This window comes from Myxine glutinosa, unplaced genomic scaffold (genome assembly GCF_964187855.1).
Source record: "Myxine glutinosa unplaced genomic scaffold, kmMyxGlut1.1 SCAFFOLD_2704, whole genome shotgun sequence".
In the NCBI taxonomy this organism is placed as follows: domain Eukaryota; kingdom Metazoa; phylum Chordata; class Myxini; order Myxiniformes; family Myxinidae; genus Myxine; species Myxine glutinosa.
Window position 1 is genome coordinate 2,102 of NW_027618798.1, and position 27,364 is coordinate 29,465.

Here is a 27,364-nt window from a genome sequence, read left to right on the forward strand (position 1 = left end):
GGTCAGGTTGGTTGGTTGATATTACACAAAACATGAGGGACAGAGCTTTGTCACAAAATAGTGTCACAAGCAATAATTGATTGTTCAGTATTATATGACCTCACAAGGTGGCGCTTGCCTTTCAAAACAATTGCACAAACAATGTGATACCCCACAGTGCTCGCAGAAGTGCAGTGCATTCCTGTGATCATCATCATCCTTGAAATAAATATTTTACATTCAAAAACATTGATTTCTCAAAGTAACATTCACAGACGCATGCTACTAAATATAGATCCCAAAATGTTGAAAATGTGTGTATATGAACAACAATCGCAGGTTGGGGTGAGTCCTGTTGGGTGAGGCCAGAAGGACGAGCCCTTCAGATAAGGTGTTGGAAAGTATGGCATAAAAGGAACTGTATGATGGGTGATGGTCTCACCTGGTCCAGGCCACCGAAGCATTGACATGGTTCAACGTGTACCCGATACGCACGCTGCTGTTTTCTGCCACATACAGATTGTCAGGCCTTTCCAAGAAACATGGCTTCTCCTCCAGGAATGGTTCTGTAACAAGAAGCGTGGGTATCTAGACATATATCAAACTTGGACGGTTAGCTATTGAATGTCTCGGCCTGACATGATGGCCCCGGAGTGCGCACACTCACCCCTAGGCTGCATTGCTTATGCGGCAAAATCCCACTCATTATGTGCAAAATGAACTTCCTGGAGGCCCAATTGGCATCAATCAAATTTATGAGGAGGTTAATAATTATTTAATATAATTTCAGTTATCAACTAGAACGCCACTCAGTAGAGTGCATACTCCCGCCGTGGGTGGCCGCTGCTGAGCGCTATCTTCCAATGGTAAAAAATCCTTCAAAAAATTCCTGGATCCGAATAATATCCTGAGCTTCACCAAAAAAAAATCAATTATTCCTTATCCCAAGGGCAATCATCCCCCAACTTTCATCCAAATCCATTCAGAACTTTTCCAGATATCTTGTTCACAAACACACGAACTTGGACGGTTATGTTTCCTGAATCTCCCGCGATGAAGCTAACTCCAAGGGCGTCTCACTCACTCACCGCAGGCAGGTTGGTGGTCTTTCCGTCTTCTACCGACTCCTCTCTGCCTTGCCCCCCCCCCCAGCTCTCTCTGGGCTCTGTCCCGCAAATATTCCTACAGTCGCACAAGATCTGCCTGCAACCCTCTTATGGTTAAACTGCCAAAATCAAGACTCTCTGCTCACCTTCACTCCTTCATTCCTCTTTTCTCCCGCCTCTGAACAAACTCCCTCACTCTCTTCAATCCCACTCCACCCTCCAGGTCTTTAAAACAGTTGTTCACCACCATCTCTTATCTTCCCCCATCCAAACCTTGATCTTTTCTACCCCCGCTAATTTCACCCCAATTCCACTTTTTTGAAATACCACTTCTGTCCTGGAAGTCCTTGGTGTTCTTGTGTTATATACTTCTCCCACCCCCCCCCCCCTTCCCACGCCTCCTCCCCTGGCCCTCTCCCTTCCACGCATCTCCCTGCTCTCGGATGTTGTGTTTGTGTGCTTCCCCATCTCTTCCCCATCTTGTCTTCCGCTCCCTCTTTTTGTATATTTTGTTTGTCTGGTTGATTTGTTTGTGAAATAAATGTTAGCTCTTTACGAGCCTCGATTCAGTATACAAAAAAAAACAAAAAAAAAACAACAAAAAAAAACACACGAACATACGAACACACATACGCACACACACACACACACATGGACGGACACGATCGAATGCATTACTCCCGCCGCATTCTTTGGACAGTTATGTTTCCTGCTGAAAATATATTGTCATAACCTGAGGGCATTGGGTTAATGTTAACGTTTTCTTCCCCCTTTAAAATAACCCCATATACGAAAAAAAGAATTTGCTGCTTCAACGAATGCGAACACACAAAATTGATTGAAAAAACAACAACTTCAATCAAAATTATAGCAACCACATCTCCCACCTTTTTGGGGCAAACAGAAAAGAGTTGTTGGTTTTGATGGTTTACTGCAAAAATTTCCCGATGAGGTTATGACCCGGAAGGAGTACTCCAAGCCAGGAATAAGATTCTGCACTGTATAGGTGATGACGACGAGGCCAGTCGCAAGATCAGACCAGTTGTTCACACCCCGAACCTGGTTCTGAACTGCGTACGTCACAGAACTGGGGTCTGCAACAGATAAAGTCAACAATCACCTTTCAAGCAGGCCTGAAGTCAAATTTAGCTCAGCCATTTTGAAAGTTATAAGTTCAGGCTCTATTTGCAAAGAAGCTCAATGTACAGGACCCAGAGCTGCTTTGTATACAGGTATACGAGACAGGTATAGCGAACATATTGATCAAATATACCATATTTACACCATCTGAATAGGAACTACAGAAAGCATCCCAAAATGCAGCCTGTTCGCGTCCGCTTTGTACTCAAACTAAACATGACGAAAACAACAGCTAAAATATACTTTTTGTAAATTGTATTAATAATTGTTCTCCATATTCTCATAATAAAGGACTGTTGAGATTTGATGATTTGAAAATCCACATTCCCGGAACCACATTCCAAGGCGAAAAATCCAGCGGTCTCACGCTTGGCGCGTTGCAGCCAGGCTAATAAGGGCTATTGATAGTAACTGCCCTTTGACATTTTGACCCAATTATTCATTAATTTTTTTTATCTGTTTTCTCAAAATGAAGGCTTGTTGAAAATTTTATGACAAAAGCTCAAATAGTAAAAAAAAAAGTTATAGCCTGGGCAGATGGACAGACAGATAGACGGAGACAGAAAGCAAAACCCCATCTCCCAATGCATGGGGGGACGGGCTAATCACATACCAGGAAAAACACCTGGGCACGTTGTGGCTTCTCCACCTATAATCTCCCTCATGATTGATGGAGTGCTGTCATCTGGAGTTCTAGCCAACAGCAGGGAAAACCCATCATGATAGAGCGCTGTGTGGCACAATGCATCCACCGCCGCTCCTTAAATTGGATCTCATTGTGGATGACATCATCATCATTGACAAAATACCAACCATGGAGATGCACCTTCGGTGCTAAGTAACGATACATTGAGTAAAGTTAAAAGGAGCAATTTGTCACAAATGGCGTAATGACTAGAACATCATCCTGCTAGGCTGCATGTGACACACACAATGACTGGGCGTCTCAACAAGATAAGTTGGGAGTTGCCTTTTAACGAGTCCTTTTCACCTTGATTTGCTTCCATTAGGCTATAGTCTGTTTCAATCACTCGGACAGTTTGCCAATGACGATGAATTTAAATTAGAAACTGTGCAACTGTGGAAATGGCATGTCAAATGATGGTCCAGGGTGGTGTCAAAATGTCAGAAGTGCATCGATCTTATTACCTCCGCCACGGAAGGTGGATTACACTACTCACAATAAGTTAGGGATATTGTGGGAGTGAGTTTATGTTTTTTATAGGGGTTCGGGTTAGGGTATTGAAATCAAGAATGCTGTGTTTTTTCACACTCATTAATAACCATAGAATTAGGACCAACAACTTTTTTCAACATAATTAATACACAAAATCAACCACACCGAAGAACCTGCCAATATCCCTAACTTATTGTGAGTAGTGTATGTTTTCACCCCTGTTTGTGTGCCTGTGTGTTTGTAAGCAAGGTGGACTGGCTGGGTATGTGACAAGGACAAGCTGATTAGATTTTGGTGAAGATCCAGATCCAGATACTAGAATTTGAAAAGTGATTCTTCACTAATGAGATATATGGTCCAAAACTATATGTAGCACAGTATTTCAAAAAGTTGTGGGTGGATTCGGACAAAACTTGGTGGATGAGTTGGTTAAGTGTCAAGAACAAGCTGATTACATTTTTTGGTTCAGGTCCGAATCCAGATCCGGCCAATCAGTGGGATACAAAACGTAAACTGTTCAGCCTGGCGGAGGTTTGCGCTCTATTGAGTGCCATTCTAGTTGTGAATTATCTGACAAAGTCACAAAGCCATGGCTCAGAGGAACTTTTTTTAAACGAGTATCTTCTCTCAAAATGTTGTGAATAAACTGGCTATAATGAGGACTTTGAGTATGCACTTTGTTACACAAAGAGCATCCACAATCATTAGTGAAAATTTCACCATTTTCTGTTAAGTACGGTTGCTAACCTAGTTAGACCTCCACTTCCCATTTTGAATTCATTGATATCCTAGGTCCTCAAACAAATGTGCTTTTTGCTTCATGAACTGCCACCATATTTTGGCATGATCCAAATGTTTTGCAATATTCTCAATGTTTAAATCAAGCAAATTAAAGAGAACCGGTGTTATGTCATCACGAGCTGCTAAATAATGATGCACTGTCATCATGTGGTTCTGCTTACAATCCGTCCACTGGGCATGATGGTGACAAGGTAAGGACAATGACGAGGATTCTATCAACGGAAAGCCAAGACGAGTATGTTAACTTACATGAAGTAGCGAAGTCTAGCTTGCAAGACCGACACTAGGCCTTCATGAAGATCATGGAGGTTGTCATCATGGAGGTTGTTGGTTCAAATTGGACCGAATCATGTGAATTCTAACCTTCTGGAAACACATCCAGTCTCAAGATAATTCTCTCTGATTCTGATGTACCATACTCTTTGCAAAGCATCAGTGCCACTGAAGCAGCTTCCTGACCAATAGTTATACTGGGTGGTTTGCCATTGCCTCCCCAGCAGTAGTAAGGGTAGGAATTTGTTCATGGAGCCAGTGACAGCTTGCTTACTCTCACAAAGGACACCACGGAATCTTTAACGTCCATCAACTAATTCACTATATGCCCAAAAGTATGTGGACACCCCTTCCAATTAGTGGATTCGGCTATTTCAGCCACACCCATTGCTGACAGCTAGGTATATATAATCAAGCACACAGTCATGCAATCTCCATAGACAAACATTGGAAGTAGAACGGGCCGTACTGAAGAGCTCAGTGACTTTAAACGTGGCACCATCATAGAATGACACCTTTCCAACAAGTCAATTCGTCAAATTTCTGCCTTGCTAGAGCTGCCCCGGTCAACCTTAAGTGCGGTTATTGTGAAGTGGAAATGGCTAGGAGCAACAACAGCTCAGCCACGAAGTGTTAGGCCACACAAGCTCACAGAACGAGTTTGCCAAGTGCTGAAGCGCGTAGTGCGTAAAAATCGTCTGTCCTCGGTTGCAACACTCACTGCCGAGTTCCAAACTGCCTCTGGATGCAGAGTCAGCACAACAACTATTTGTCGGGAGCATCATGAAAAGGGTTTCCATGGCCGAGCAGCCGCACACAAGCCTAAGATCATGCGCAATGTCAAGCGTCGGCTGGAGTGGTGTAAAGCTCGCCACCATTGGACTCTGGAGCAGTGGAAACGCATTCTCTGGAGAGATGAATCACGCTTCATCATCTGGCAGTCCGGTCGACAAATCTGGGTTTGGCGGATGCCAGGAGAACGCTACCTGTCCAAATGCATAGTGCCAACTGTAAAGTTTGGTGGAGGAGGAATAATGTTCTGGGGCTGTTTTCAGAAATTTGAAAAAAAAAGTGGTTGACCCTTGGCCTATGTTGGACCTTTTGACCTTTTGACCTCAAAAAGAAATAGGATTCTGTCATACCACCAACTCTACCATTTGGTTGGTGTCGTACCACCAACTCTACCACCAACTCTACCATTTGGTGAACAACTCGGTGAAGTTTCATGAAGATCAGTTTAAAATTGTGACCTGCAGCAGGCAAGTTATAAGTGAGCGGACAGACAAACACACACACAAACACACAAACCGGAGTGATCAACATACTTGTCAAAAAAAAAAGTTTTTGCCAAGTAACAAACATTCAAACATACGAGACAGACTGACACGTTCTATTCATTGAAATTTTTTGTCATACCTTATAGACAGACAAGGATGAAAACTTAACCTCTATCCAACTTTGCTGGCAGAGGGAAATATATGTGTAAATCAAATCAATTGAAAATAAAACTGGGCTAAAGGTTCCTTTTTCTAGAATGCTGATCATCCTCTTACCCTCTCCAATTATGAGTGTAATTGGAATGAAGAAACAGAATTGGGTTGGAGGGGGAACAAAGTGATAGGTGGATACAGGAAATTCCACAATGCGTTATGTCATTGTTTCCTGTATAAATAATGCAGAACTTATGTATTACTAGCCGAAAGCACCCGGCGTTTCCCGGGTTCTTTTGAATGAATTTACTACTATAATTCAGCTTTTACTTGCGGCGGTAGAAGATTGACTACTATAATTCAGCTCAGCTTTTAATTGCGAAATTGGCCCAGCCCGGCCGAAGCAGCCTGGACCGGCCTCGCCACCTAGCCTATAACCTTCCCGGGGCCCGTCCCGACATTTTTGGTTCTTTTTGAATGAATTTACTACTATAATTCAGCTTTTACTCGCGGCCGTAGAAGATTGACTACTATAATTCAGCTCAGCTTTTAATTGCGAAATGGGCCCAGCCCGGCCGAGGCGGCCTCGACCGGCCTCGCCACCTAGCCTAAAACCTTCATGGGGGCCATCCCGACATTTTTTGTGTCAGAGGTTTCCTCCTATCTCTCACCGTTCAGGAGATTAGCGCGTGCAGACAAACAAACAAACAAACAAAAACTTTCTTTTGTATATATATATATATATATATATATATATATATATATATATATATATATATATATATATATATATATATATATATATATAATTATATATATATATATATATATAATATAATATATATATATAATATAATATATATATATATATAATATTATATATATATATATATATATATATATATATATATATATATATATATATATATGTAATATATAGATAGACAATAAAAAGGAAGCTATTGAAATGCAAATCTGCATGGAAAGTGAAGAGCTGAGCACTATATATAACTACAACCGCTGTGCGTCAAGTACAGGTGAATGGTAAAACAGGAAGTTGAGCATAAGTTTAAAATGGAATGGAAGTTATTTTTCGACTTTTCTGAGCATTTTGCCTGTTAATCTATATCTATAATCCGCTAATCCTATTGTCTGTCTGTCCCACCTTGGAATACGGAAAAGCTCCTTGGAGAGAAAAAAATTAACAGTAAAAATGGCTGGGCAGTGTATAAGCAACTGTCTTTGGCTTTGATTATGCCCCCGCTCCCCTCTCAGACATTTTCTTTGTTGTGAAGAAATACATAACCTACCAGTTTTGAGCTCTTTCAACCAGCGCAAGAAGGTTTCCTTTTCTCCTTTTTATATCGTGGTTTTTTCAACACAAACTTCTGCTAGTGATAATTAAATACACCTGTCAAACCACCTCCTGCACCCCCCCCCCACCCCCCCCCCCCCCCCCAATTTTTTTTTCCAGTTTTTTTCCTTTCTTAGAGCTTGCCTCTTTATTATCTGCCCACTGCATTCTCCCCTATGCCTAATGGCCTCATCATTACACCCATATCTTGTTTATCCATCTCTGTTTATTTTGTCCTTCAGTCCTGCTGTTAGCATTTCCCCCTTCTCTTTTTGCTGTTCCTTTTGTTTTGTCACATTCTGATCCATTCTGTGTTCTAGCTCTTCCACAAGCCTTGACTCTGTATACAGAAATAAAAAGCAAACCCTCCACCCTTTCCACAGCAACCTCCATCATTCTAATTCATTCCTTGAAAATCAGAACTACACACCGCCTATGGGGCCTTTGTCTATAATTCAATGCAGTACTCCTCTCCCCTACAGGCTAGGGCCCCAACATCACATATATCTCTCCTGGAGTCTGTGGAATATAAAGCTCTCAACATTATTGGCATCTCCTATTATGAGGCTTTAGCCAAAGGTCTGCTGCACTCACATTGTAGACAGCTAGATCAATGGCCTCTGTTTTTTTTCCACCTCTTCTCCAATTCAGCTCCTCTGCTCTCTCAGCCCTACAACCTTCCCTAGCTCCTCTAGGGCATACAAATTATTCCAGTAACCCCTCCTGGTTCAATCACACTTTTTTTTTTTTTACTTCAAGCATGCAGTGCACCACCATTGAATGTCAACCCCGATCCCTACCGGAAATCTGTTCTACCACTGTTAACCCACCCTACCTCAACCCTCTTGTGGGCTACGTCGTTCCATCCCGTCCTCTCTCCACCAGTTTTATTGTTTGTACATTCCTTGCTTTCTGAATTCAATTGTTACCCACTGTCAGTATGCTGTCATTTTACCCTCCATCACTTTGTTCACTCTTCCATGAGCCTAGCTAGATTTTGTATAGAAAAATTAAAATGGAATAATAAAAATTTAAAAAACAACAGAAAAAGCTCTTTTCCAGGTAGGGGTCAACTAAATAACATCACATCACCCATTTATATTCCCCATAAATTACCGATAAAGGAATGAATCTTCTTGGGTTCCTTCCAGCTCAGTGTAATTGTACGACTGGTCGCATTTTGAACATGGACATTCTCCGGAGGATCAAGGGGCTGATCTGAAAAGGAAAGAGGTGTGGTAGTGTCAAATGAAAAATGAGATCACCCAGATCTGGGGCACAGAGGCTGTCCTTGTGAGACGGAAACCCTGGCCCTCACAAATTGTAATCCTGTCCATCACAAAATAATAGAACACAGCCTCACAAATGTTAACACACTTGGTAACCGCAATACTTGCAGAACGTAATTATACACATTATTCCTTCCTCAATACCAATGAAAACGAGTATGCACAAATGCCTGTTTCATTTATGTCTTTTAACCAATATCTAACTGTCCACATGTATGCATTAAATTAACCAACTAGAGAGTTCATAGAACACCTTACACTACACTGTCTTGAGAAACAACGACATGGGCAGTGTCTGCGAGCAGCAAATTTGATTGGTCGTGATGACGTAAAATGCCGTAATATTTTGTCCAAGTACTGCTAAACGGAACGGATTTTAAAGTGGCAAGAAGGCAATTTGTGTTCTACAGTATTCAATTCTATAATTCAATTAAAATAAAATAAGGATATTAAAGATTGTTGAAAAAAAACATTCTGTAAGTTTTCCGCCATTGATGCAGTATCTTTTACACCACCTTATTTAACTTATCCACTGCACATGTGCGATCGGGACAAATTCAGAGCCAAAGTACTGTTAAACTACAGATTTACTTTCCGATTCATGTTCAAAATATAACATTCAATTGAAATCAAGTTGTTCCTTGATCATAAACTGACGTTTGTAGACAGAAAGACAGACAAAATGAATCAATTGCTTCACCCCGGTTTTCGCTTCGCATGCGGAGTAATAATTGTTTATTTTTACTTTGACCTTTAAATTGACCTAATTAATACGAAATTTTTGATGGGATTTGCGAGGCATCAGGAGGCCTTAGTCCTCAGAAGTTCCACAAAGTTTGGTGAAAATAGGGCTGTCTAGTTTCGGAGAAGAGAGCAAATACCTATTTTGGGGCGTTAAACCTGGACCCACTTTGACTCCATGTAAACCCCTCTAGACCCTGATTTTCTTTAATGCCTTGAACAAACTTTGGTACATCACAGGTGATGAAGGTTGTGGTCAAGTTTCATCGAAATTGTGTCTGTAGTTCTATTTTGTGGGTTAATAATTACTGATTCACCAATCGAGTAAATTTTGTTAATTTCAGATTATTAAATTTTTTCATTCAGCAGAACTGGAAAACATATCAATATAAACCTCTCCAGAAGGTCATTCTGTGTTTGAGGCAGGAGTGTGCGAGGGCTTGATGAGGACTGTGAGCGATGCTCAGACATGACATGTAGCCGTGACATCCCCAATGAAGATGGGAATCGAACCTCTCCCAAGCACATACGCAGAGAGCGCAAATGATTTGACAAAACGCGGGTTCCATATTGGAATTCAATGAAAGCTTACCGATAATATAAACATGTGCGTAGGCCGATGACTTGCCGGCCTTGTTGGAAATGACACATTTGTAAACACCACCATCGGAACGCTTCGCCAACTTAATGATCAAGCAAAATGTATCTTTCTCTGTGAGTGAAACAAAAGTGAGCACGTCATGCCTTGGTGAAGAGAAACAGAGATTTCACGTACATGCCAGAAGCGAGCATAAACCATGGGGATAATAATGGTCAAACATTGTTGTTTAAGGTGTAATGTCAAAACAGAATCAGCAGAGGTTACGGAGCAATGTGCTCATTGCATTCTCAAGCAATGCGTCACATAGCGCCATTTTTGTCCATGGCACTTGAGGCACATTCCATTGCACTTGTTGTCTGCTAGCTGTAACAACTGGGTGAGTGTGTATGTACCACCCTGACTCACGCTGTGTCATGGTGATGTTGCCGCCCGGCTCAAGGCGCAGGCCATGATGGCACCATGTCACGGTGGGTCGAGGGGAACCGCAAACTTGGCATTGCAGCTTAGCTTGCCCTCCCTCCAGAACCTCCACATCTCGAATGGTTTGGATGAAGTCAGGCAGGATGAGGGCCTCTGTTTCCGGGTCAGGTCCCTCAGGTTCTTCAGGAATAGATGGCATCTTTTCCAGTTTTGTCCTGATGGACACCATGCATGGCGGGACCAGAGAATGTATTGGTATGAACCCCAAGCTATGTAAATGAAAAGGAATTCTGAGACAAAAAAAAAAACTTTCAAACAATAATACACTACTACAAAGTATTAAGGAAGAGAGGAAGCATTTTAATACGGATTTACTGAGCATGCACAACAAGCTGTACTATAATGCTTTTTAGCTACAATGGACGCACATTGGAGACGCAAGTGTTGCACGCGGTTCTTCCACGTAAAGCTCAGCACTGCACCGAACCTCGCCCAGGTCGTTCCGTGCCACGACCAAGTATTCACCCTCGTCCTCACTGCACACGCGACCGATGATCAATGAGTGAAGGCCTCGATCTTGCAGCACTCGCATTCGCTCACTGTCCTGCACCGTCCGCCCTACGAGGCCACACCACATGAGACTGTTACCATCCTGGAAATTAATCCGAACCATTGGCGGACGCGACAGAATAATTGACATAAGCCGATAGAGCATGGACCATGGATCTGCGAGAGTATGACATCCATATCCATCTGAACATTCAATATCTGTCTGTTCCGAGAACTTCACAATTCTCACATCAACCTTCCATTATACGATGGCGGAATCCTCCATGAACCTTCATATTATATATGCATACATCTTATATATGCATCCCATAAGAATAATTGTAAACCTGAAGTTGTACATCAGTGGTGAAAATTAGTCAATGAAAAAGCCTTCCATATACGTAGGCCTAGAGGGGAAAGGAACAAATTTGTGTATCAATCCCCATATTATCAAGACTAATACAAACCCCCTTGGGTCTCTCTTTGATGTGCATAAATCAAACAGTTATTACAAGTTCAATTCTCTGTATTATTTTACATTCCCAAAAATACTCCAGTAATTCATAGCAACAGCAGAAGATCGTAGTTAAACCTTTTTATCTATCTATAATTCCAGTAATCTCTGTCTGTACGTTTGTACGTTTGTACGTTTGTACGTCTGTACGTCTGTACGTCTGTTTGTCTGTGACCGCTGTTTCTCGACAACCACGGGTCCGATATACTTTTAACTTGCCAGGTATATTGCTGGGGACCCGAGGATGTGCCTTTTCAAGGTTTCATATTAATCGGACAATTACTTACCGAGCTATGTCCAAAAAACGATTCAACCAATCAGAGAGCAGCGAACGATCGCGTGTGCCGAACGTGGCGGGCACACTCTGCCTCGGATGGCACATTTGAGAGCGTATTCATTTATTTCACGTTTGCAAACTATGTTGGCGTTAAACTATGTTTTAAAACTAATAAAACCGAATTTGCGATTCATTCGCTTTCCTGCGCGTTTGTGCACGCGATGGCGATTTCTTTACCAAACTCCGGAAGCCGTTCGCTTTGGACCAAACCATTGCATGTAAATAGAGGGGGGGGATTGTCACCGTACTCGCAAGCCGTTCGCTTTGGACCAAACCATTTCATGTAAATAGAGGGGGGGGATATAATTTTAGATATAGATATAGTATGGGCAATGCCCTAGTTTATACAATTACAAATAGTCTCATTTGTATTTCCTCCATTAGATAAATAAGAATGTTTCAATGAATTTATACAAGAAAATACAAATAACTTGGACAAAGGAAGAGGCCATTTGATCAAGTTCATGTCTGTGCTTTATCCACAGCATATCAATTAAATCAATCAATTAATTTAAATGCTTTCACTGGAGAGGGGTTGGAGAACTGTAAGGCACACAGTGACATCACCAGGGTCTGTTTTTAGGGACAACGGGAAGTGTGGTGAGGATGATCAAACATGGACATTTACCATTTTTGACAAGATCCGATCATATAGACATCACAACCACGAGACAATCACTCGTCAATATACCCAAGCGACCGACTGATCCAGACAATGTCCATGTAATCCTCGATCCTCAATGTGATCTCCGATTGTAATTGAAATTTCCGTTTTCAAAGTCATTCACTCGGAGAAACGCGATGATTCACAATGTAAGACAAGGCCACTTTAAAATCCTGTTTCTCATCAGTGCTTCCACTGAAATGCCCATTGGGAGGGGTGTATATAAATGTTATACTGTAATTAAGGAATTCTTTTTTTTTAGGGATCGTTTCCAAAAGCATCATTTTATATGAGGTACCGGTAACCCAAAATTCCGTAAAAAGCAATAGGGAAAAAAAATGACAAGAAGACGTCATCTTTTCAAAATACTGTATGAAACGTTTTTTTCCCCCAATCTCTACATCTTTTCCCTATTTTATATGAATGAATATTATTTAATAAAAAATTTATGTGATACAAGTTAAAATTCCTATTTCATATAAGGACCAAATGATCTGGATGAAATACTCTATTTAGAATGAAAATGATCTGGACATGCCATTATTCAGGACAATGATGGATTGTATGGCTCAAGGAATAAAGCATGGATGAGGTTGACCTCAAGTGTCTTGGAATTACTTTTCGAAAGAGAATATATGAATTGTGTCATGTAACAAATTGAGAAGTCTTCTGACATCTGTGTGTCCTGAACTATGTTTGAACACAAATCAGGTTCAGTCAAGATTGATGGCGATGAGGGACACAGTTCCAAGGAGGAACGACGGATGACTCAGTCTACACTGACGAGGAGGTGACGATGACAACAATGGCGACAACGTCACAAAGTAGTTATTGTCAGAAACACGATTGGTAAAACAGGGAGACAATGAAAACCAGGAAGCAGAGTATCCGTGGTCAACAAAGGATCTGCAGTCTGGAGCTGATGATTAACAGGTGAATCTTATGTGGTTCAGCATGAAAGGCGAAATTTTCATCCAGTAAACGATTATTTTGGCCCAAACTAATCTTTAATCTGTTGATGAAAGCGTAACAGTTTTGAACATTTCATGGGACACCAAACATCCACAGTACACCAAGCAAGGACATCTACCACTTCAATAGCCTGGGAAACAAGTGAGAAAGCCTTCATTCAACATCATTATTGAGGCGGGTATGGAGGAGGTGGTAATGGAGAAAGGAGGAAACAAAAAAAAGACAATTATCTTTTCCTTAAAACGCAATTATCAAGAATGGACTGGCATTGCCATGGCGATGGCTGTACTGTGCACAGCTCAAACGTCAACGAGGATAAGTAAGGAAGCTCTATTCCTGGATTGGCAATGATGGAATGACAATGAGTGGGAGTGAAACCCTTTCAACACAGTAATGATATTGTTATGTCGGGGGGTAAAGGAATATCTAGAGCCAGGTAGATCTGTATAGGTAACATGCTTTGACTGTCACGATCGGGAATCTACCCTGTAATAAGTTCTATGTTAGTCAGGTTTGTCGGGATAAGCTGTATTGGTGTCCCCACTATGAGGGAGCAGGGCATGCTAAATAGTGCAGGGATTATGGATAAGATTCCTTTGTTCATCGTTTCCCCCTGTCGCCAAACCTTTGTCCCTTATGGCAACACATACTCATATAAACACTTAGATAGGCCCTTAGTGCAACATTAAATAATTCCCCTTCCCTTACAATGACCTTGGAAGAAGACAGGCAGGAAGCCAGATCGGGGCACCACCGATGGCCGCCACCAGCCGCACCACGAGCTGGCCTAGCAACATCGCGTGAGACGAGCTGTAACCACGCCACAGGGAACGTGTGATTGGTTGGCGCGGAAGGCGCGAGCCTGGAGCCAATCAGCGCGGAAGACGCGAAGACGTTCGGCAGACGGCAGGAAGCTATGAGGCCCTGGTTGGTGACGTGCCAGAACTGACGTCACATGCCAAGTTAGAAAAGGGCTCGCTGACGTGCGTCGCTCTCTTCTTCGTGCTGGGCTTCTCTCCTTGTATTGAGTCGTGCTGGTCTTTCGCTCTTCACTCTCCGTTCCTGGCTCTCGTTGTGCCTCGTGGTGGAGATCGGCCTCGTGTTGGAGATCGGCTTCGCGGGGAGATCGCTAGCCCAGTTGCTTTTGGTGCTGGAGCGAGGCATGCCGTGGAGCGAACGGACATCATGGGTGGTCGACGAGGAGCCTGGAGTGGGGCGGGTCGCTCGGGCCTGGCAGAGCTCGTGGGCAAGGCGGATTGAGGGAGCCACGTTGGACGAAGGACACATTTCGGACAGATAAGCTCACACCCACAAACCATTACACGACGAGACATTTCCTTTCGTAATTCATTTTCCTTTGTGGTGTATTCAAAGTCTGTGTGTGGGATCCCAATTTAGGCCTATTCATTTCATCATCGTGTTTCATTGTATCGGGCTCCGTTAAATAAATCCTTATTTCTGTACATGGCATTTCGTTTTCGTTTGAATTCATCTCTTCCAGGATCGGAGCTGCAGTCGGTTCACTTTAGGTAAGCGCTTTGCTGCCTCTTCTTCTTCACTTCTTTCTCCCGTGCTTTTATATTCGAATCCGAGTTGGTCGTCGCCTCAATTAAATCCGTTTGGTCATTCGCGAGCCCTGGTAGTAACCGGAGGGTATTCGCACGACAATATTGTGTAAGCTTTCTTAACGGTTCACATCACAGTTTGTGGGCTAAAAATATTTCAGAAGCATCACAACAAAGAAAATTCTTTCCTTTCTTAGCTCAAGCACTCCAATCAAGTACATCATGCATTGTTCCCACCTTGCGCACTACTACTGGTGTAATGTTTGTTGCAATCAAGTTGTACCGTCTACATTTTCAAAACTAGTACAGTATATCATTCATCTGTTTGATAAACCTCAGGGATATTTTATTTGTATGACTTGTTCGATTCACCTGGTGCCAGAGAAATTTCTTCAGCCAGACAGAGTTGAGATTTGAAGTGAAAATATTGAAACAACAATTTAAAAGGTAAATAATTTTTGTGGTGAAGGATGATTGGGATATTACATATATCTATAATGGAGCATATGTGTATATTGCTATATGTATGCATATTATATATATATATATCCAGTGCCTTCAGAAAGTATTCAGAAAGCCTGTTTATTGGCACATTACTACTTTAGCCCGGCCCATAACGGTTTGGGCTCAGTCTTGCCTCCCCACGCAGAACGCGATGGAACTCCATGATTAACATGGGCCAGCATCTTGCGACGCTCATAAGTGTGGGGGCGAATTCTGGGAGCAATTAATTACTTGTAGGGGGCGAACCCCGGGAAGCTGGTACTTGTCGGGGTGAGCGAGCGGAGCGAAAAGGTGTCAACAAGACACCAGTGGCCATTTAGCTCCTTGTTGTTTGGGTGTTTAACCCAGTACGGAGGGGAAGAGTCGATCTGCCACCACCGCCATTTCCTGTGCCTTTCCCTTCTCGTGCTTCTTGGTCGGCGGCGGTGTCTGCAGGGTGGTTAGGTGAGGTTGTGGTCATGCGGGCCGGTTAGGACAAAATGGTGGTTATCGGGTTGAGGGGTTGTTGGGTTGTGGCACTTACCATGTGTCTAATGTCTTAATGTCAGGTAAACTTAATGTGAAAATTATACTGAAACCAAAATAAAGCATAACTAAAAATATGTTTACTAAAAGCTAAGTGTTGTGTCCTTTTCATATATCTAAAGGGAAGATTTAGAGACGTTGAGGACTTGTGGCAGTTGGGATTTGGCGCACAATTCAAACGCCTTTTGGCATGCTACGGTATCAAACTCGCACACACGCCACGGAGCTATTTAAATAAAACACAATGCGCGTACATAAAAATTACCCACTAGGAAATGGGGAGCAAAAAGGGTAAAACCTCGACTCTAACCCTCGCCAACGCATTGTATCACATTTAACCCATTACTGTATATACAGTACAGAATATCGAAAATAGCGCCACCTTTGGTGGTAGTAGGTATGATAAATCTTCTTCCTTTATCTTCTTCATAATATAATGAAACATTCTCAAAAATCGTTAAAACGATCAATCTTCTCAAAATTATTGGATTTCTATTATGATTAATACATTTTCTCTCTAAAATGACAAAAGTTATAAAGTGCATTTCCAATAATGTGCCGCAGCACATTTCCATCCAAGGTGGGCCAAGAACGGTACTTCTGCCTGGAGGGCAGGAGTGCTCGTGAGTAAAAAGGGAATTTTTTGGAAACCTTTCTATTCCTACTTATGCCCCATACATCCCAATTCCCTCATTTCATACAACTCATTTTTCCTCGCAATTTGATTCCCACTTTCTTCCTCTCTGATTCTGAAACCCTCTCTGCCTTTCTCCCTCATTTTCCACCTCTCAAAACGTTTTCTTCTTGATTTACCTCTCCCACCCACCATGCATAATATTTGCATGGCCCTTAACAAGAAGCATCATATTTGACATAGGTTTGGAGTTGTCAAGAAATTTCATCTCAAACAGAAACTTTCAGCAGTTGTAGGTGTAAAGCAGGTTTTCCTAAAGAAAGGTTGTCAGCAAATACAGTTACATACAAATCAATGTATTATTGCTAAGGCACACAACAAATGTGTTACACACAACAAGCCAGAATCAAAACACTTGAAGAGGTTAAGTCACTCAAACATTTGGCCCTCACCATCAGCCATGATCTTTCTTGGGCAGATCATATTTCCAACATGGCTTCCAAATCCAGCCACCAACTATGCATCCTTCATCGTGTGAGGTCTTTCCTTGGCCAGTCTGAACTTTTCACAACTCACAAGGCCTTCATTTGCAGCTTGATGGAGTGCTACTCTCCCCTTTGGGCAGGTGCCCTTGCCTCACACCTGACCCTTGTTGATGTTGGCGAAAGCAAGGCCTTCAAAATCATTGAGATCTCCCATGACAAAGCTGAGTGTCTAGGTCTGTTAGTTTCGCATCTCAGACAGGTTGGTGGCCTCCCTGGATTCTACCGCCTCCTTTTTCGTCTTGTATCCTCTTCCCTCACTTGGCTCTGTCCCTCCCAGGTTTTTGCAGGGAGCACATGATCTGCCAGTAACCCTCTTCTTGTTAAACTCCAAATATCCAGGCTCAGTGCTAACCTCTACTCATTAGTTCCTCTTTTCTCTCATCTATGGAACCAACTTCCTCACTCTGCTCAGTCCCTTTCTTCCTTTCAGGGCTTTAATAAGCTGTTCACCACATCAGATCATCCTCCATCCATACTTATGATCTCTTCTATCGCCTCCCCCTCTCCCTCACCTCTTTTCATTTGTTAGTCGTCAGTTGATTTGTACCTTTCCTGTTTCATCCCCGCTTTCCTTCCCCTTCCTCTTCTTTCTATGTTTCATTCAGCTTGTATGTGGCTTGTTCACCCCCATGTGCCCTTCTCTCCCTCCCCTTGTTCTCACCCTCACATATACTCTGCCCTGTTGTTTGTGTTTGCTCCTTTCAATTTCGGTTCTTTATATTCTGCTCTCGCTCTTCCATGAGCCTCGATCATGTATATAAAGAAAAATCCTGTAAATCTTAAGCAATAAATGATGTGATTAAAAACAAACATACCAAAATGGTACCAGTTAACGGTAGGTGCCGGGTTTCCACTGATCTTGCAGTCAAATCGAGCTGGACGGCCCTCAACCACCTCGATCTCCTCCAGCCGCTTGGTAAATAGAGGGGTTTCCGATGGCAGCACTGTCAGCTGAGCACTGGTCGTCACCTCGTCTGCAATGTCAATCACATTCATAGCATCCATTACTACCCCCGACGTGATCGATCGTAAAATATCACTGTGGCAACAACACACCCCATCCACACAAGAAACCACCTGCACCAAACTGCACTGCTGTATACAGGTGATCGTTAATTGGTGGATATTCAACGACATTAGGTTTAATACAATGGAAGTACTGTATGTTAATTGAACTCAGGAGCCTCTTCTATTGTGGAAAAGCATTTATGAAACATCATGGAACAGCATCTGCATTTTAAATACACTGGATTATGACCCCATTAGTCCCAGCTGGTACAAAAAGGAAAGCTGTGACCATGGACATCTAATTATGATACAAGTGTACTGTACTGAGGGAGGAATGGGGGCGAGACAAAAAAAATCATAAAAGAAAGGAAAAGGAAACAGGTTAAAATTGGAAGGGGAGGGGAAATAGGCAAAAGGGAAGGCAATACAAAACGAGGGTGGGAAGAGATCAAAGTAAGGAGAGAGAAGGAAAGAGGAATACATGAGGCACACGGGCACTGTAGATGACTAATGGAGGGGGATGATGGACTGGCATTCCAAAGTTTGAACATGGATTCAAATCCCGCTGAAGTTATCAGTAAATATTTGTAGTTTTAAGCCATTCTGAAACCAAAACGGTTTCAACAGACTTACCGTGTTCTGCTATTCGATTGTTGATAGGAAACAATTAAACTGGTTCATTGACGACTTTCTCGGTGGTGGTGATCTGCCTGCCCTTCCTGTCATGCTCAAAATGTGGTGCAAACCACCCACTTGAAGCCGCAGACGATTTTATTGTTGAAATTGGTGTTAATGTCATGTTATCAGTGGTTGCAGCAACTTATCTGATGAAGGGTTCTCATTAAATACGTCTCCAAACTAGAACGACACTGGGTAGAGAGCATACCTCCGCCAGGAGGCCATACCTCTTCGCTCTTTCACGAGCCTCGATTCTGTATCAAAAATAAAAAAAATTTAAAAGTGAACAATTTACATTTTGTATCCACTGGATCAGGTTAAAGATCAGATCTGGATTCGGATCTGAGCCAAAATCGTATCGGCTTGTTCTCATCATCTAACCAACTCATCCACCAAGTTTCATCATAAGTCGTCCACAACTTGTTGAAATATCATGCTACATATCGTTTTTACACCTATCACTATCACTTTTTAGACCTATCACCATTCTGAATGGTGAAGAATCACTTCAAAAATTAAAAAAATTCTCCAATCTGGATCAGGATTCGGATATTTGCAAAAGTCGAATCAATTCGTCCTTGTCACATACGCAACCTCTCCACCATGTTTCATCCAAATCCATCGATATTTTTTTAACGATTTTGTGCTATATATCAGTTTTAGCCCTATCACTCAATGGTGAAGAATCACTTAAAAATTATCTGATCTGGATCCGAATTCGAATCTTTACCAAAATTGAATCAACTCTTCCTTGTCAGACACCCAACCTCTCCACCAAATTTCGTCCGAATCCGTCCACAACGTTTTGAGATGTGTTGTTCACAGACAAACAGACCCAAAGACAGACAAACAGACAGACAGACAGACAAACAGAGGGGTGAAAACATAACCTCCATCCACCTTAGGCAGTGCACGTAAACATATGGTATACTGACAATAATCAATGGACACAGTTCATGCAATAAACCAAATGAACCAATGTTGATTTTGCAAAGCATGATGCTGGGGTCGGTTCAACAAAGTTCCGAAATGAAAGACATTTTGTAAAATGTAAGTTGGTTACAAAAAAAAAGCTACCGAAGGAATCTGTGTTGTTCGGCTATGGAGTTTCAACTCTGTGGGAAGAAAACTTTCCACTCAACTCAGCGAGAATCTTCTTGAATCATTGCTCTTTCTAGTTCCTAAATGTAATCAAAGATTGCAGACCCTGCCAGGACTTGTTTTGTGTGGTGTTTGTGTGCTGGTGTGTTTGTGTGATGACGTTAGACGATGCATTGATGATGTAGGTTAATGTTCATACAGGTGACAGTTTTATTCGGTAAAATTCATGTTCCAATCGTATGTATTTTATAGAAGTATGTATTTTATAGATGTTTTTTAATGATAGAGACAAATTTTTATACGATGTACTTTATAGACACACTCGCCTTCTTAATACACATACCTTATAGACATACTCACATTCTAATAGTATGTACTTTCTAGACATACTCGCATTCTAATAGTACATACTTTATAGACATGCTCACATTGTAATAGTACGTACTTTATAGACGTGCTCACATTGTAATAGTACGTGCTTTAGAGACGTGCTCACAATGTAATAGTACGTACTTTATAGATGTGCTCACATTGTAATAGCACGTACTTTATAGATGTGCTCACATTGTAATAGTACGTACTTTATAGACGTGCTCACATTGTAATAGTACGTGCTTTATAGACATGCTCACATTGTAATAGTATGTACTTTATGGATGTGCTCACATTGTAATAGCACATACTTTATAGATGTGCTCACATTGTAATAGTACGTACTTTATAGACGTGCTCACATTGTAATAGTACGTGCTTTATAGACATGCTGACATTGTAATAGTACGTACTTTATAGATGTGCTCACATTGTAATAGCACATACTTTATAGATGTGCTCACATTGTAATAGTATGTACTTTATAGATGTGCTCCAATTGTAATAGTACATACTTTATAGACATGCTCACATTGTAATAGTACGTACTTTATAGATGTGCTCACATTGTAATAGTACGTACTTTATAGATGTGCTCAAATTGTAATAGTACATACTTTATAGACATGCTCACATTGTAATATCACGTACTTTATAGACATGTCCACATTGCAAAAGTACGTACTTTATACACGTGCTCAAATCGTCATCGTACATGCCTCATAGACATACTCACATTCTAAATCATGAGCGAGAAATAGAGTTCGGAAAGTGCAGCCAAATATTTTACGATTTCAACACGAAGGATTATGGAATCAAGGACTGAAATTGTGTTCTAGGTACTGTATATTTCCATCCTGCAATATGCCACAAACTGAATATCCGCAACTTGTCTCGGCAAATAATTATGTGACTCTTTGTATCATCACGTATCAAGCTGATGCTGTGAATGGTACATCAATGAACTAGAATGGCACTTTAGCTTGTTCTTGTCAACTATCCAACTCATCCACCAAGTTTTGTCTGAATCTGTCCATAACTTTTTGAGATATTGTGCTGTATATCTCTCATCTGCTTCCATGATCTGTTGGGTTATCCTTCATCTGCTTGGAAATCCGCCAACATCACAGCATTATTTAAAAATAAAGGTTCAGAAACTGATCCCCTCGACTACAGACCTATTAGCTTCTTTCAAATCATCAGCAAGGTCATGGAATCCATCATCACAGTTGATATGAGATCCTCCCTTTTCTCCAACAACCTCATCTCAGATCACCAATTTGGTTTCAGAGCAGGTCACCTCACCTTGGACATGCTGCTTCTACTCACCCAACAATGGATGGAAGCCCTCAATGTCAGACATGAGATCAGGAACATAGTGGGGCGGCTTAGCCCAAATATTCAAAAGAATTGTGCATTTTGTGATAAAAGCACCAAATTTGGCACACTAGTAGACTATCATATTATGAAAAGATCTGGATATTGGGCCATCTCAGATTCAGAGATTTGATTTTTGCAAGATTTGCAGATTTTGCAAGCTGAGATTGCAACGCCAGGGACGGCCGACTCCTTCCTACGAGCTGCCCACGTCACCCGCACAAGAAGAGCTCATCAAATCACTGCAGCGGCACTGCACATCCTGCAACACCGTGCGTATGAACGCCACTGTATGACATATGCTGATGATGCAGAAGACCTGCCTGAGTTCGAAGACTGGTGTCACCAGAGAGGAGAAGACATTCCCAACTTTCAGTACTGGGCAACTGTGCTGGAACTAGAGATGTTGGTACTGGTCTACGTGCGTTCTCTGCGGCAGGCTTCATTCACGACGTACCTTGATGCCCTGACGGAACTGGTCCCATGGTTCCATGCCTTAGACCACACACACTATGCCAGGTGGGTCCCTGTTCACCTGAGGGACACGGTTGCACTCCCAATGAAGCACCCAGATGTAGCCAGAGAATTCAGAGCGGGCAACTTCACTGTACAGAAGACGAAGAAGGTGTTCTCTTCGATCCCAATCGAATTGAAATCTTGCAAAAATCAAATCTCTGAATCTGAGATGGCCCAATATCCAGATCTTTTCATAATATTGTTATGAATTTGGTAATGCAACATCTAGAGCTAGGTAGATCTGAATAGGTAGGTATTCGGCTGTCGTGACAGGGACTCTACATGTAATAAGTTATTGATGTTCAGGCGGTTGTCGGGGTAAGATGTATGAGTGTGGATCTACCTGGAGATTCGAGTGTTAAATAGTGAGGGATTAAAGGTAACGCCCCTGTGAGTCTCACCTAGTAGTCAAACCTTTGTCCATTATGGCACTGCAAACCACATAAACATTAGTTAGGTCCTTAGCGCAACATTAAATAATCCCCTTTCCCTGACAAGGACTTCGTATTAAATTGACAGGAAACCAGGTCAAAAACACCACCACAATTGGCCGCCACCGTGTACACCTCCAAAGGCCTAAAAACCTGGCCGGCACGTGTTATGCCAGGACCGCGGGGTCACGGACGGGAGATGTCAGGAGTCGCGGGAGGCTTTGATTGGCTGAGGAGTGCGCCAATGTGACGTCATCGGCCACCAATATAGGCGACGGTCGGACGCCATTTCGTGGCAGACGCAGACGCAGGCACCAGGCAGGCACCAGAGAGTTGAGCGGTGGTGGAGAGTTGGAGAGGACACGCCATTCCAGTCGCAGTTCGAGTGCAGTTCGGGTTGTAGGGAGTCGCAGGAGACACACGAGAGCACACCCAGTTGGCACTGAGCAGTTCGTTGGCACTTGGCTGCCAGCACTCCCGCGTCGAGTCGAGTGAAGTTGAAAGGAGTCCTTCCTGTCCCTGGTCAAGTGGAGCCGCTGGCCTGCGTCGGACGCGTGGTGCTTGGAGCGAGGGGCCTCGTGGTGTGCGATCGGGCCGGAAGGAGCGGTGCTGGACACCAACAATACAAGACGACAAAGACAGATAAGCCCGATCTCCGCGTATATTTTGAACGACGGGACGTGTTATTTTCGTGATTAATCTCCCTCGTTTGTGTTTGCTGTCAGTCGTGTGGGGACGTCCCGATTTAGGTTTATTAGAGTCATTAGATTTACCGGCGGGCTTTTTCACTGGCTTTACTTTTCCTAATAAACCCTTATATTACTTTTTGTACATAATATCTGAACGCAGTTTTCCTGGGTGTTTGATTTTAATAGATAAGGTTGCGGAGCCTTCGCTGCGTCCCGCCATTCCGCGCGTTGGTGTTGAACTTGAGTCCGCCATTGAGTGTTCGCCTCGGGAGTTAAAGTCTCGCAAATCGGTCATCCGTAACTGTGGTGTTAACCACGGTTACGCGACAAGTGGTGTCAGGAGTGTAGGATTTGAACCCGTCGGACAAATTTTTTGTCCGCGGCGAGACATCGACACGGTCGGACAAATTTTTTTGTCCGCGGGGAGACATCGACACGGTCGGGCGTACATTGCGCCCGACGTTCGAACGCAAAATTTTTATAGTCGAGGCGGAGAAATTTAATAATCAATCGGGCAAACGGAGCGCGATATCGTGTCTTCGTCAAATTTAAATTGTTTCAGGAATTATTAAAATAAATACGCGCGCGGGAAACAATCTTCCGGAAAGCGGATGTCGGAAATTGATGAGATGGAAGTACGCAGCGAGGCCTCCGTCAGCGTTGGGAGTGAGCCGGAAATAGGGGAATTTGATGCAGAGGTGAGCCTTGGAACCTCCCTCGTCCCGAGCACCAACTTATCCCCCTCCCCTACCGGGGAGTCGGGAACAAATGGGACGGCCCCTAGAGACTACCAGGCTTTAATGAAATTTTTAAAGGAATTAGTGGGAGAAACGAAAAGTGGATTGGAGGATAAACTTGATGGGCTGGCAAACAAAATGAAGGAAATGAGTGATCGATGGAGTATTAAAATTGACGGGGCTCAGGAGCCGGGAATGGCAAAATTGGGAATTGCACAGGGAATGGCAATTGAAGTAAATGGGGAGACCGCAGGTGCACAGGTGGATGGGGAATGTCCACAGGTGGATGGGGAATGTGTACAGGTAGATGGGGAATGCCTGCAGGTAAACGTGGAGTGTCCACAGGTGAGCGGGGAAGGAAATTTGGAATGTGAGAGTTGTAATGGGGAATGTTTCCCACATTCTGGCCTGGTTGTTTATCGGGACCGTGTGGATGTCACAACACCCCAACCGGGGGATGAATTTGGAATTGTGCAGCACCAGGGCGGTGGTGCGGAGCAAGAGGGGGTAGAGTTTTTGGGGGTCCATGCAATGGAGCCGGACCAGGTATTTATTGGGGATATTGATCAAAGCCTGGCGGGGCCAGGAATGATTTGTAATGATGAGGATGATTTGATCCAGCGGCTGGAGACCTGTGACAGTCCCATGGAGGTAGAGCTTGTTCAGGCCCAAAGGAGTCTGGGGGAAGAGGTGAGTTGGTCCAAGGAGGTGGTTGGAATGACCGAGGGGACGCTCACTGTACACTGCTATTTGGAAACAGAGGCTCCAAAATTGGACAACCAGTTGGGGGAGTGTGTTGGCTCCGGGCTGGATTTGGATCTTGGAGGATCGGGAGATAGAGCTTCTGGAGATTTGGTCCCTGTAGGGAATTTGGATCAACTGCAGGGAGGGGCAGAACAACCGGTGGTAGAGGTTGTTCCCTGCAGCTGCGGTTTGGCAATGGGAATGAAAATTTGTAAAATAAAATTTAAAATAAAATTACAATGGGAACTTGATTTGGAGCAGCCATGGTTGGGATTGGTCCCCGGGCTGCGGGACTTGGACATGGAGAGGTCATGGGTGATGGCCTCGGGCAAAAGTTGCCCCTTTCAAAATTTGGGTATGCCGGCCAGCTGGGGGGCTGTGATGGCGAGATTTGGACGTGGGGTCCAGCCTTGGGTGTCGAGGTACGACCTGGGTCCCACGGGGGGTCTGGTGGAGTGTGGCGTCCCTTGTCCGTCGGGGCGCCGTCCGAGCTGGTGGCTCGGGCCGGCAGGGTCACCGGACCCTGGTGGGGGTTAAGACCTCCAGGGAGGTCCGAGGTGGTTTCTCAAGCCTGGGATGGCAAATATTGAGGACCACTAGGGGGAGGTGTTGTGGGTCGCGCTTTGGTGGTGGCACTGTGGACGGCCAACTTGGGACTGATGTGGTGACCACCCGGGCATGCGGCCTGGCACTCTCCTCCAGGGACTCTGGGACAACCAGCATGTGGTGACCTGGCATGGTGGTTGGTCTATGGACGCGGGTCAAACCGAATGGACAGGGATGGAGATAGCCTGCCGGACAACCATTGGGGCATCTGTGGAACGTGATGGTGTGAGTGACCTTCCACAGATGCTCCGTTGTGATTTATGGACTCTCGGGTTGGGAAGAGAGCCATGGGGATGTGAATCGGGAGATGTGTAACGAGCCGAGCATATGGGCCATGCTCGGCTGGCATGTGTATGGCAAAGCATCCTTCTTTGGTGAGGTTAGTAAAAGGTGACAAATGTTTGGCATGGGTAATCTGTGGGTTAGATGCAAATTTAAGGGTGGATTTTGAAATGCCATGGTGGACACTGTACAGTGACGCCATTATTGATCCAGGTGTGTAGACCAAAGTGTTGGAGGCTGTGATGAAATTAATAGGGTAGCAAGACACAGCTTTCAACTGGTGGCGGGGGCAACTGTGCTGATATTTGGGACGCGGGATGATGGGGATGTAGTTGTGTAGCCTGAGGGTCAACGTGGTGCTGTGCGTGTCCGAGGTGTGTGGACCATGTCTTCTGGGTGGGTCTCCTGGTGGAGCATGGCTGTTGACTGGACCTTGGTGTGGTCAAGTGTGGGTGAGCACTGGGGGGCTGCAGTTCTGTAGTCGGACTGGGGGATGATGGGGAGGTGCAGGGGACGTGGCTGTAGGGATGCCACGCACTGCGACCGTGCCCCCCAGGGCCGAGGTTGTGTGTGCGGTAGTGTGTGTTGTGGCAGCAAGTGCTCACCACATTGGCCAGCTGGGGCTGCTGCAGCTGTGTTCCTCGCAGGGGGGCCGAAGGATGGATGGTGGGTCGCACCCTTATGGACACTCATGGGCCATGTTGGCGTTTTGACTGCTCACCTTGTCCCGGTGACCCTTGCACGGTAGAGGTGCAGAGCTGTCGTGGCCACAGGTAGTTGTGTAGTGATGATCACCGTTGGATGCGGATCCACATACCTGCCAGTGTAGTGGGGACAAAAGAGAAATTTGGAAGTATTTGGTAGGCCCAATGTGAAATTTTGGGAATTGTATGGGTGGATGGCACCTTTGGACCTGACCAACCTGCAACTACCTGCACTTGAGGTGAGTGTTTTGAGGAGTACTGTCCCAGGCTTCAGGACTTGCTTGGGAAATTGGGGACATGTAATTTGGAGTTGGGAGGCGGGTGAGAGTGATGACATGGCCGGTGAGGGGATGGAATGGGAGCCACAGTGTCTTGTGGGTGGCGTATGTTTTTGTATTGTGGTTAGGTGTTTTGATGTGGTCGTGAGAGTGGAACCTGGAGAGTGAGTGATGATTATTGGAGATAATGAGGGGTGATAATTGTGCTTTTGGAAATGTGCTTTTGGGAAGATGTGATGGTTTAAATGTGAACTGGGGGAATTTCACATGTAGCAGGCCATGGCAAGCCTTGTAACACCTTTTACACCATCTATGGAATTGTACTGAATTGTGCTGAGTTGTGTGGAGAATTGAATGGCAGTGGGGGAGGAAGTGTGTTTTGGGGTCTTGTGGGTGGGGAAGGTGTGTGTGTCCGCAGGTACAGAGCAAGCTCTGAGGAGCGATGCCTGCGGGCCCCCCTCTGCGGCAATTACCCCTGGCAGCCGGTGGTAACTGGAAATTGGAGCTCGTCGGTGGAGGGTCTGGTTGGGCGCCGCGGGGTGAGGAAGTCCCCCGGTGACCCGTGTTGCTGCGCGAAAGCAGGAGGCAAAGGAGCCTGGTGTGTGTGGAGACCCTCACCGGCGAGGTAACGGCGGAAAGGGGCTGTTGGGCTGTCACGGGGCCAAGAGGTAAAGGGGGGGGGGGCAATGAACTTGTAAGTCGGTTGACTTGTTTTTGGGAC

At 44.0% G+C, this 27,364-nt stretch overlaps 1 protein-coding gene across 1 annotated transcript; it reads right to left on the minus strand.

The window, feature by feature from the left end:
* Positions 1-406: 406 nt before the first annotated feature.
* Positions 407-18,125, minus strand: LOC137415604 (striated muscle preferentially expressed protein kinase-like). Its single transcript, XM_078769480.1, has 7 exons — positions 17,936-18,125; positions 10,740-10,929; positions 10,297-10,526; positions 9,883-10,002; positions 8,377-8,478; positions 1,973-2,179; positions 407-545 (listed from the first exon to the last, which is right to left on the minus strand). The coding sequence occupies exons 1-7, from the start codon at positions 18,123-18,125 to the stop codon at positions 418-420; spliced, it is 1,167 nt and encodes a 388-aa protein (XP_078625606.1). The 3' UTR covers positions 407-417.
* Between the last annotated feature and the right edge of the window lie 9,239 nt (positions 18,126-27,364).

Excerpts from the sequence above, each read along its gene's own strand:
- LOC137415604 (XM_078769480.1), bottom strand. The coding sequence starts at position 18,125 with ATGGATGCTATGAATGTGATTGACATTGCAGACGAGGTGACGACCAGT. Across the intron at positions 10,003-10,296 it reads CAACATCACCATGACACAGC|AGAAAGATACATTTTGCTTG; the intron begins GTGAGTCAGGGT and ends TTTCACTCACAG. Across the intron at positions 8,479-9,882 it reads CGCACATGTTTATATTATCG|ATCAGCCCCTTGATCCTCCG; the intron begins GTAAGCTTTCAT and ends TTTCCTTTTCAG.